Raw genomic sequence first — 12,139 nt, forward strand, 5'->3', positions numbered from 1 at the left:
AAATATAAGAAATGTGTTCTTCTTAAGCGCCAAATTAAAGCCTGTTGATATGGGGAGCATCGTTTTGTTGCCTACCTGCTCTGCTCTCTATTGAGAGTGACAGTATTGAAAATAAATGACAACACTTATTACCCTCGCGTAACCATTAACTGATTATATGAGGCTTCTCGGCCTCCGTGTTCATTGCACTAGCAACACACGTATCAGCAAGTTAATCAGTCAATCTGCCAATCAATCAATATATAATGCGCACTCATAATTACCAGCCCATTTTCTTCCTTATAATTCTTCCTCCCTCCCATGCGTGTATAAAAATAACCGCTAAATCCAACAGTGCCAACAAAAAATCCAACAGTACCAGCAGAAATGCCCTGAAGTCAAAACACATAAGCCATGAAAAATATGCAAGACGCCAGGCCGGTCATTATTAAGCCAACTTCCACGACTGACGCGGAACTCAATCTTTCAGGGTCACCAAGTCTTAGTGTATGCCAGCCGTCTGCTATCGGCGCCTTCGCAAGAGGCAATTTCGTTGACTTGCACTCCGGTGACTTTGAGCTCAGCGAACGCTAATCCAGTAACAATAAAACGGTTTCCATGGGACTCACACGTGCATTTTCCATCGCAATGGCGTGGTTCGTCTTGGTTTCGTTTTCTTCTTTATCATTTCCAGAAGCCTGCACTTAAAGCATCCGTCAGCACTTTAACGTTGCGCTCCTATTGGCGCTTGTCTGTCGAAGCATGTTTGTGTCCAGTCTCTCTCTTTGTGCTGGTATGTGCACTTGCTTGCGAACTGGTTTTTTTCGTAATTATTCATCGTTTTGCAGGCGTAAACATTCTTTTAATTGACGTTAGTTCTTCTTGCGTCATTACTGTTCGTCTCCACGGTGAGGATCGGTAACGAGAAGGTGCGGAGCTACAGAAGAACCCTCCCAGAGGCGTAACCTGCTGTTTATAGTCAAAAAATTACCTAACATTTATCTAGGGAACATTTTAATGATCATTGTGTTCAAATCGCTGCGTCCTGGTCTTTTTTCTTTTCTTCATTCGGAGGATTCGCCACAAGACTTAAGGCAATAAATGTTCGAAGCTTTTAATCGACTATTTGCTTTATACTTCATGATGATAATATTTTCTTTGCCGTCACCTTGTTTGATTTCTGCAATCTTTGAGCCTTGCTTCATTTTCAGCATTTGATGCAACGCCAAGACTCGTATGTTGTCTCGAGCTTTCCTCCTCTCTTTCTTATTTGTATTCTTTGTTTTCGCAAAATTATGCATTGCGTCAGACATTATATTTACATCTCAGTTTCACCTGCACTGAGGAGGTCACTCGCCTTGAGTGAAGTCACAACTCTTTCTCACTGTTTCAGATTATTAAACGTTTGTTCTCTCTGTCACTCTTTTCCATCCGCAATAATCATGCTTTTCTTTGTTATTTTTGTAATTGTCATTAATATTGTGCACACTATTGAGTACCCACCCTTGCCACGGCTGCCGAGAGACTGGTTGACAGTATTGGACCCGTAATATTCGAGCACACTTTTGATTCAAGGAGAACGTCTTCATTTTGTTTCCTGGCTATGAAGACTAGGTTTGTACAAATACAATGAAATTTTGTTTCTTGGACTTAGAAATGTTAGTGTAGTAATAATCGTTTATTGATTTGTTGAACGATTTGTTGAAACCTAAAATTTGGTACAGCGTATAAAAAACACTACACAGTTGAAACGTTAATTTCCCGCGCATTAGTCAGAATATTTGAGGAATCACGTTCTGCGTAGCGTAAATGATACGTTGGACATTACAGGACTAAACACATTATTTTTTCGCACTGTGTTACGTTGCCAGAATAACAAACGTCCCTCTCTTGTAAACTTTACATAACAGATGCTCGCTCTTTGGAAGATCTGCATTTGAATAAACACTCCGAGGGTTATGCTGACCTAAACTGCAATAATTACAACCGTGCGATTGATTCTTGCATGTGCTGCCTTTAAATGTCCTTTAGGGGACATACGTACGGAGTAATATATGGCATCGCAAGAAAAAAAAAATTCCTCAGACTTGGGCTGGTAGGATAGTTGCATACCGCGCACTAGCCAGAGCGAAGGTTTCCGACAATTTTGCATATTGTGCCTTTCGCGTAACTGATCGCCGGCACGGACAACACGACAGGAGGCGAAGAGTCAAGGAATTCTCTTTATTAGCTTTATTTCGTTTCTCCATTCATATTTCTCTTTCCCTCAATGACAACCCTTCTAGGAGAGAAAAAAAATCACGCTTCACGACACGCCACCCTCCGCACAAATAGATTTGTACAAATCTTCGTGAAAAGTCTTAAATACGGTGCGCCGAACACTTCCAAGACATGGTACTCATATATACATCTGGTCTGTACACGACAACACTACATCAGGGGGGGGGGGGGGAGAAAAACAACACGCAGGGTATGCCACAACTTAGTCTTCTCGCACGCAAGGAGTTGGTTCAATACCTCTTGTATCGTCTAAATTAGTTCTCTTTTACCTATGACTAAACGATGAACAACATTTCGCCCGTGTACTCTTCGTATGCCTCCGAAGTAAAAGCCACTAGGAGCCGCCATCTTGTCCGTTTTGATATGAAACGCTTACGTCACGTAGCCACGCACTTGTATTTGACGAGTGTACTCTCCATGTGGCGCAAGGAGCGTTCTTGTTACGAGGCAAATCAAGCTCGCCCTCAAGGGTCATGAATCATTGCATCTAAATTACGGGAGGAAAAGGAACTGCCTAGTCCGAAATATATATATTTCACATGATGGTTTGCGTCTTTATTTTCCTCGGGCCTTTCCAATGTTTCCTTTGTTGTTCTGGCGAGGATGCTAATCTGACCGTGACCTATGGTATTCTCAAAAAACTGGTACTTATTCGAAGTGTGTTACCACGGTTCGAGACATTTCGTTGCTCACAACAAGGATCGGAACCAATTCACACCAGAAGTAAGTCGTTCACAGCCAAAGTGTCAACACTGAAGTCTACCTTTGTGGCGAGGAGATATAACTCTAAATGCTTCCTGAAAGCGAACAGCAAATGTACAGTGACAACATTGTTCATAAATAACGTAGTGCGCGTTCGAAAACATGGGACTAGGGTGCATGCAGGAAGCGTATGACACTAAACCACGCTCGTACGCTTCGCCGGAAGTGCACGACGTTTTTACACATGCGGGAAGAACGTGGATTTCGGTAGTTTTCGTTGTTGTCGCCGCAAAAAACGAAGCCGCACCGGACGCACTTGCGAAGTACATAAAAGCGATACAGTTATGACTCGTGTATGAAGCAACTTCGCGGATTTTCTGTCCTACTTGGACAGCGCAGATGCACCCAAACACTTTCTGCGTGTCATAAAACGTAACGCTCAGACAAGAGTACTGATATACCTGGACACGCTGGCGACATCTCTCAAACTTTGTGTGTCAGTAGCTTGGTGGAAGCACAGTTATCAGTTGCGTTGTGGTTTGAAATTATCTGCTTCTGACAGGAAAAAAGCCAAACGGGATCGAACAAAGAAACATTCGGAGTGGATCGAATGTTGTGAAGAGGGTAGCTGTCTGTATAAGGGCAAGAATCTCGGTCTAAACGCCGGCTCCGGACAGAGGCGTTTCGTTGTTCAGCTGATTATGATCACTTGAAGTTTCCATGTTCCACTGACAATTTTTTTCTAGTCTGGATTAAAGATAACATGCCTATATCAAGGTAATGTGGCTCAAGATGACAGTGTGAACTACAACGCTAAATAAATGCGGTCGTGATTAGGTAGAGATGTTGCATTGAAGGTGTAACAAAGCATGCGTCTCATGCTTTAGACACTAAGGTTAGAGGCTTCTTCAGAAGTCCGTGTTGCTGACTGACCAAGCGCGCAATATGAGCTTCAGAAGAAACATGCCTTCGAAATACGATATTGTGCCTTTACGATTAGCAGGCATACACATCACAGCAGCCGTGCAGAAGTTGTACGAGCAGAAGATTAGTCACACGCTGTATGACATTGCGGAGCAATGACGCAATACTAACATGTTGGCCTCTTGTACATAACTCCGTCTAGGGATCAAACAAATGTTCATTGTCTGGTCACAGATTTCTGTATTCGAACGGTCCGAAAGCTGCTAGCGAGTTGAAATCCGTCTGTTGACCACACTTCCCCAGAGTGAACAATGCGCGTCACACCTATACCGTCGTGACGTCTACAAGTCCCGGAATCAGTTATACAATAGTAATACCAAGTGAACATCACGTGCCCAGGAACCGTCGTGGCGGCTAGAAGGCCAAATGCTTGTTCGCAGACAGTTCCATAGATGCGACCACCACGTGCCCAAACCTGCACCGTCATCATAGTCAGGAGGCCGAAACGGCCGTCCTCAAAACGTTTTTCTCGAGTGATCATCTTCCATCTAGTGAACGTCTCGTGCCCATCTCTACACAGTCGTGACGGCTAGAAGACCGAAGGCCTTGTCCCCGACGACAACCAGGGCCTCCGGTGAAGGCGACACTTCGCGCTTCCTTCGAGACGCTGCGCTGGTTGCGGACTTCTTGGTGCCCGATCCCTCGTGGGCCTCCTTGAGTATGGCCATCTTGAGCTTGAGCATCATCTCCTTCTTCTTGCGGTCGCGAGCCTTCTCGAGGTGCCTCTTCCTTTCCTCCTTGGTCCAGTACTTGCCGGTCTTCAGCTCCGAGTGGTTGTCATCGTCGGTGGTGAGCCCGCTTCGCTCCTCGAGGATCTTCTGCTCGCGTTCCTTCAGCAGCTTCGTCCTGGCCGGCCGCCGGGTGATGTACCGCGTCCCATCCGCCCTCCTCTTCACCTTCCACTGAGACTTGAGGTCTGTTTCCTCACCGCCAGGTTCGCCGGCGGCGGAGACCAGTTGCTCCGCCTTCGTCGAAATCGTCGTCGTCGTCGTGGCAACGGAGGACGACTTGGTCGCGTGGACGCGACCATTGCGTTTCGCCAGGGCTTCGCGGAAGAGGTGCTGTTGCAGCCACATGGTGTGCTGCAGGTTCTGCGGGTTCGTGTACATCGTGGGGTAGAGCGAGGCGTAGTCCGGCACCGACGACCCGCGCCTGACGCACGCCGGCTCGCTGACCGTCTTGGGCAGACGCCGTGGCGACGTAGCGAAGTCCAGGTGACATCGACAGGACTCGCAGCTGGTCAAGCTCTGCATGTCGGAGTCCCGCATCTGCAGTACATGAAGACAAAGTCAAAGCTTTTTTTTTTCGTTTTACACAGAGAAACACTTCTGGTGGCAACATGGTTGGTTGCGCTTTTGACGAAACGGCCCTTTTCTCTCGGTCCAACGAAGTTTTGATTATTAACAAGCCAAGACTTCGTCTGGTCTCATTATTAACTACAGCGTGACAGCGCGAGAAAAGGCAAGACAGAAAGGAACATGCAGAGCGCTCACTTTCGACTGCGTTTATTTGTCCGGATCACACCAACTCGTCCGGCTTGTATTTTTTATGTAACAGTTTGTTTTCGTTGCCTAGATTATTTCTTTGTGTTACGCTGAATACCTGCATGGAGAGGTTGGGGACACGTATCGATTGTCAATTTATGGGCTATGAAACGCCGAGAGTGGGCACCCATGTGTGGGTAACTGCCGACAACGACGAAGAGATTGGAATGATATTACCTGCTGTCACTCCAACTCGCTTACAGCATTATGGTGTCAAATGAAACGTTGTGCGCTGCTCGTGTGCTATACTGCACATTATCAAGCTAAAAGCTCTCCGGATTTATGTAGTGAACAACCCAGAAGCAAACGTATGTCAGCGTTTACGTCCTCACTGTACCTGCGTCGACTTGTCCTCCGTGGGTCCCGTCCCATGCCCCGAGGACCCTGCAGCAGTGCCAGTCCTCGTAATGGGAGGCACGAAGGTATGCGTGGGTGTAGACACCGGGGCCCCCGCTAGTGACAGCAGAGAGCCGGACCTCCCGCCGAGCTCGAGAGTGGGCGGCGAAGCGGACGACGATCCGCCCGTGTGGTAGGCACTGGACCCGCTGTCGGCCGCGTCCCACTTCTGGGGCGACGTGGGTAGCGCCGAGGAACCCTGGTGCAGCCACTGCTCGACCGAGACGGCCTTCTTGTCCAGGATGACCCTCTGGAACTCGTTGGCCAGAACGCTCATCTCGAGGTCGTTGTCCGGCAGCGGGGTACCCACCTGAGTGGAAGCGAGGAGGTTTTTACTCTAACAACAAACGCAGTGTTGGCATCTAATTTTTGCAAGATTAAGTGGTGCACCAATGCGACCTCGGCGCTTTCTTTTTCTTTTTGCGCTCAACGAACGGTTAATGCCTCCGCGACGTGTTACGAACTTTGACCGAGTGCAACTGGTGGTGTTTGGTGTTGTCCTGACACCCAGTGACCGAAGCTGGCGGTTCGTTGAAGAGCGGCACGTCTCCAGTACCACACACACCCAATGCAGCTCCCGATGCACACACCTAATGGCGCATATTAATTTTAGCACTGAAAAGGTTCATTGAAAAGCGACACATGCGAAGTGGCACATGCCCATCCGGAACGACCCACATTTTTAGACTGCACTGTGTTTTCTTTCGTTTCCCCAAAGAAGACAAGTACGCGACGTTCTGTTCTGCAGGCGCTTGATTTTCGTCATTCAAGCTTTTTCACGTGGTCGCGGAAACCGTAAACGAACTGGAGCAGTGTTTCTGCCTCTGCATGGCGCTATATCTAAGTTTAACGTAGAGTACGTGCTGTTCAATAACCTTGCATTGATTCTATTCGCGCTTAGCGTTGTATCAATAATTGTTTGTCACGTACGCTGGCGTGTCCGATTAAAAAAAAAGAAGTTTGTTGGCAAACGAAGCGATGGTGCTGCGGATTCATATCTGTGCCTCACGGTATGCAGGAAGCTTGCAACGATTATCTATTGTACCGAACTGGAGGACGCGCTACCAACCTTGTATGAATGTTCTTTTTCATTGTTATTTCTGAAATTGGGTTCTTCACAGATGAAAAAAAAACGGCCACCGTAATTGTTCCAACGGAGTTCGGCGAATTTGTATTGGTTCCCAACGAAGGCATCAACGCCTCCGTTCTATTTACGCTGACAGTGACTCAGACTCTGGCACACGTGTGAAATGTCTTATTATAGATATGCTGCGTGGATAGAATACTTCCAAAGAGCGTGTGTGCCGGAGAGGTACTTCCCCTGCTGTGAAGATTTCACAGACAGAAATTATATCGATCCACCCAAAAACTAACTTTAGTGGTCGGCGGTGCCGTCTGGGAGTCTCAGAGATCGGTTCCCGAGAGCTATAGACAAGTTCATTGCGATGCTTTAAGACCAAGCGCAATATCTGTTCATTTGCTTTTGTTTGAATGAATGCGGAAGTGTGTGTGTCTGTTGTTGGGTGGATTGTAATGTTTGCTTTCTTCTTGCAGTTTTTTTTTTGCTGTCTTTTGTTTGGAAATGTGCCTGGAGAGCCCGTATTATATTTACAACAATGAAGCAGTACTTGCAAATTGTTTTCGTGGTGTAAATTGGAAACAAATATAGTACCAACGACTGTGTCTTAAGGGGAAGCTTTAGCTCGGGCCCGACTCCGACAAGGCCTATTCAAATACATGTAAAACGCAAAAACGTTTTTCTGAGATAACCCCTGGACAGATTTTAATGAAATTTGTTTCATGTTAGAGAGGAAGTTAAAGTCTAGTGAATGTTGAAGCGGAATTTCAATTTAAGGCCTGAATTTATTACAGGATTTTCAAAAATTCGAAAGCTCTAAAAATATAGAAGCACGAAGTTTACGAATTAATAACTCTGCATCAAGATTAGTTGTTGCAATTCTGTAAACGGCACACATTATATCATTGGAAGCGGACAAATTCAGTATGCCATATTATATTTTACGTGAATTTGTTACGTTGTCTAGAATTCTTCTGCAAAAGCTGTATTTTCGTATTACTACATTTTTTTTTTAGATTCATTTGTAACATATGAATTTTGTACGCTTTAGATGTGCTTTTAGCTGCAACTCACGGAATTGTTATATCATCTTTCATTGCTGAGTTAAGAGTTGTAAACATGACAGTTTCGTTTTCTGGAAATTTTAAATATTTGCAAATTTTTATTAAAATATTGACGATCTAAATCGAAAATTCGAAACCAACAGTCACTAAATTTTAAGTTTTTCTTTTACATGCAACAAATTTTGTCAAATTTAGTGCAGTGGTTGCCTAGGAAAATGAATCCTGCTTTTATATGTATTTAGATATGAGCAACCGAGCTAAAGCTTCCTTAAGAGAGAAACTGGTGAACAAATCAAGACAGCAACTCCATTTCGCGGGAGTAACTGGGTATTCCATATTTGAATTCGTTTACAATGACTGGTGTGTGCCCCGATGGAGAACCTTCACTCTAGCTGACGTAATTTTGATTTGTTCTTGTTTTTCTTTATACATTTATTTATGTGGTGCCTTGTAACAAAGCTGCAACGTTGGTAACCCGAGTTTCAGGAAGCGTTGATTTACAGTTAGAATTATTCATAATGAACTACCCTATAAGCTGAAGGCTTAAGCACACACACAGGAGTAAGCACGTAGACGTCTTAAAGAGAACGACAACTAATCTTATTGTAATAGCATTTATATGGACACTTCAGGCAAATTACCGCCTCCATCGCCCAAGTCCAAATTCGATAAGATTGCGGTCGCGCGCCGTATCCTGCAGGTGCTAGGGAAAGTACGCGAAGGTAAGCCTAGTTGTATGGTGGCTTTATGCGGCGGCGCCTTCTCGAATGTGCTAGGGAAGGAGGCGGAGAGAGTGTGCGCGCTGGAAGGGGCGCGGAGGGTAGCACGCGTCTCCGTTTCTGCTACGGACGTGGCGGCGCGCATGCTATCTTGGGGTAACCTGCGGCGGGTTCGAAGGCTAACCCAGCCGAGATAGCTGGTGGCCTCGTGTGCGCGGTGTTATCGCGAGCCTAGTTCGTGATTGAGAGAGAGGCAGCACGAATGGGTATTTCGCTCACCACTGCTGCCGCTCCTCAAAGCGCCAGCGTTCTGACGGTGTGTCCGCGGTTATCAACTGAGGTGTGGCCATGTTTGCCTGTGCGTGCGTGACGCCATGCTTGTCAGTTTAGTTAGTAAGCGAATGTTAACACCTGATAAAACTACTAGCCTTACTGCGTAAGGCTGTGTAATAATTCGTTATCACGATGAGTGCTTCGCCTGTCCGAAACTGCGACTTTTTTATGGTACCCGGTGGTCTTCTTCGTTTTCTTTAGTGCAACGATATGATTACCGGCTAGGGGTGGGTTTTCAATCCTATAGCGGTAAAGCGAAAACGTCGTGGAAGATTTTTCATCAGAATTTGTTTAACTGCATTCGCGATCGTGTTATGAAATCGTATGCTGAAAACATGATGGAAACAGTGATAGGTTAGTGTGATGGTGATTCTACAGCTGCACTAATGGGCAGCCCGTGAGTGCAGCCCTGTCTCTAAGAAACGAATATTTTGCTTATCAAGCCAATGTACATGCGATGTCATCTTCTGTCTAACACGGAGGCTCCGGAACTCGACTTACTCGCAAACTCGAATACTTACAAGTTCAGATGCGCCACCATGCATTGAGGGATGCTATGGCTTGCCGCGGTTCTGCAGTTCCACTCATTAGCACGAAGGGAGCGCCAATTGTTAGTGTGAGCTCTATATATATATATATATATATATATATATATATATATATATATATATATATATATATATATATATATATATACATATAGAATAGAGCGCAAATGCACATATAAACTGGAGGCTGCAACTTTAAACGATATGTATGATGCATTTAGTACTAGCCGACTCTACGTACAGCAATCTGCGCTAGTGCGGTACGCTTACAGCTCTTGTACCGAGGTTTCACCGCAAGGTGGCACTGGATACCGTTTCTGGTGACTTTCTGTGCCGATTTAAAATTATTACTCCTGCTGAGGCACCGAAGAGCACGCTCGATTCTGTAACTACAAGTCATGACCTTTTCATTTCCATAAAAAATCTCATGACACATTCCCGGTGGTTGTTGATCCGATTCACCCTTTCCCATTACTGCTAGTCGAGAAAGGCTTTTCACGTTTAAGTTGCTCGACAGACCGCCGCAATTGCTGTAGGAAATTCAAATGTCCTAACTTCGGTAACAAATATATGACTGCACGATTGAACAACAGCGCATATTTCGTGGTACACCGGCCCAGATATACAATATTGAGAAGCAATGTGTATATGCGACGAGCGATGCCATTGTGTGATTAGGATCTGCCATCTAGATTAAAAATTTCCATCCAGGTTGCCGCGTACCTGTGTTTCGGTTTCCGACAGCTCTTCTTGGAAGCTGGTCTGCTGAAGAGCATCAGCCTTGTTTGGTGTGGCAGTTACGTCCTTGTCATTTCCCTCTTCATCCTCATCTTCTTCCTGGAGTTTTAAAGGTGTACAAAAAAGTGTTGCATTTGAGCTGATTCTAAATTATATAAAAAAAATTGAAGAGTGTGGACATTTTTATTTCCCCTATGCCTTCGGTGACTCGTTATATGCACTGACCAGAGCAATCTCTATTGTAGCTGTGTATTGCATAATGACTCCTTAGGCTGAGGTCGCTACCTTTACAGGTGATTTCATTTGGCACAATAAAAAAAACTATGCTTACCGGCTGGCACTGGTTAAAGTAACTTATGTGAAAGCGAAAGAGAGTCAAGAAAATGTGATTGCAGGCTTAATATGTAGGAATTTATGAATTACGGACTGTACCATGCAACAGAACAACTAAGAATTTGGGAAGTTGCACTCGGAAGCAAATTCGTAGTAAAATAAGGTGGATATGACAAGTATGCAATAGTATTTGAAGACATGGTTGAGTGGTACACATCTGCAGGAAAATGAATCTGTGCCATGTTGCATGAAAGCTAAAAGTTAACTTACGACAGTAGTTAGGAAAAAGCTACATTAACATAATGAAGAGTGCTTTTACACAGGGTGTCCCGAAACATTACAATTGGTCACTCATTGTTAATAATCGCCATCTTACAAGTGTTGAAAACAAACGTTCTAGAAGTTTTAAGTCCAGATACAGTGACGTTCAAGAAAAATAAAGATGGGCGAATATCTAATTTTCTGAATACGAATCGAATACGAATACTAAGTGCCGAATATCGAATCGAATATCGAATAGTCGAACGCAGAAGCAAATGTTTGTAGGAGGAGCATTTATTTCGTTATAATTGAGTGCCAAACTTGTACAGACTACTGAAAAGAAAAAGAAAGCCAACTATCACACCAATAACAACAATGTCACAACAATAAGTATCATTTATAAGCAGAAGGTTACTGATCGTCAATAAAAGGACTCCGCGAATAGAGTCCGGTCGCAAACAAGCTTTTCTCTAATGAATGGCTACTGTATGACTAGAATTGCAAAAACACTAAATACATGGTTGTTTAAAACAGATCAGAAGTTGTGGGAAAAGGTGATGAAGTACTTCCGAGCTGTAGACACGCGTAAGATGACCCGTTCTAACGGGAAATAAATAAGTGATTGTAGCATAGAAGATGAAATTGCTACACACCTAGAGTATAAGAACCACTAAATTAAAGAGTAAACAAGTTAAACTCAAGGGTCATCATGCAGACTCGCGCCACCAAACCGAAGACAAAGCTTGCATTATCAAATTGTTTCTGCATCGTTCGGAAAACTTTTGTCGTTGTTTCAATTTCGATAATTTGCGATACTTTGATTAGCAGACGCAGCACAGAAACCCTACTTGAGCAATCGGCTGTTATGAAATATTTGGTTAGTTTCGATACACGAAGATACCAAATAATTGATTTTTGAATAGGCATACGAAATAGTTGGTGTGCAATATTTGATTCGCATTCGAAACTTTGAATATTCGCCCACCCCAAGAGAAATCACATGAAGTGCTCCCAGGCATGCAACTTATGAAGCTTGGGTGGCGAACAAAAGTAGTCAAAAAAGAAAATTAAAAAGGGCGATCTGAAGGCCTTTGAAAATAATTGAAAAATGTTCGGTGCACTACATGAGTCACAGCAAACGAAGAAACAGAACACAACAAATTCAGCACAGAAAGTACAA

At 44.4% G+C, this 12,139-nt stretch overlaps 1 protein-coding gene across 2 annotated transcripts in view; it reads right to left on the minus strand.

The window, feature by feature from the left end:
* Positions 1-2,188: 2,188 nt before the first annotated feature.
* The window catches only part of Slip1 (SLo interacting protein 1), a 177,510-nt gene continuing 167,559 nt past the window's right edge, over positions 2,189-12,139 (minus strand). For both annotated transcript variants that reach the window (XM_075669109.1, XM_075669108.1), the window contains 3 exons: positions 10,351-10,464; positions 5,827-6,195; positions 2,189-5,213 (listed from right to left, as the gene is read on the minus strand). In XM_075669109.1, coding sequence (XP_075525224.1) covers positions 4,458-5,213; positions 5,827-6,195; positions 10,351-10,464 — 1,239 coding nt within the window. In that variant the 3' untranslated portion in view covers positions 2,189-4,457. The remainder of the gene's footprint in view (positions 5,214-5,826; positions 6,196-10,350; positions 10,465-12,139) is intronic.

The sequence above is a fragment of the Dermacentor variabilis genome, chromosome 9 (assembly GCF_050947875.1).
Source record: "Dermacentor variabilis isolate Ectoservices chromosome 9, ASM5094787v1, whole genome shotgun sequence".
Taxonomy (NCBI): Eukaryota; Metazoa; Arthropoda; class Arachnida; order Ixodida; family Ixodidae; genus Dermacentor; species Dermacentor variabilis.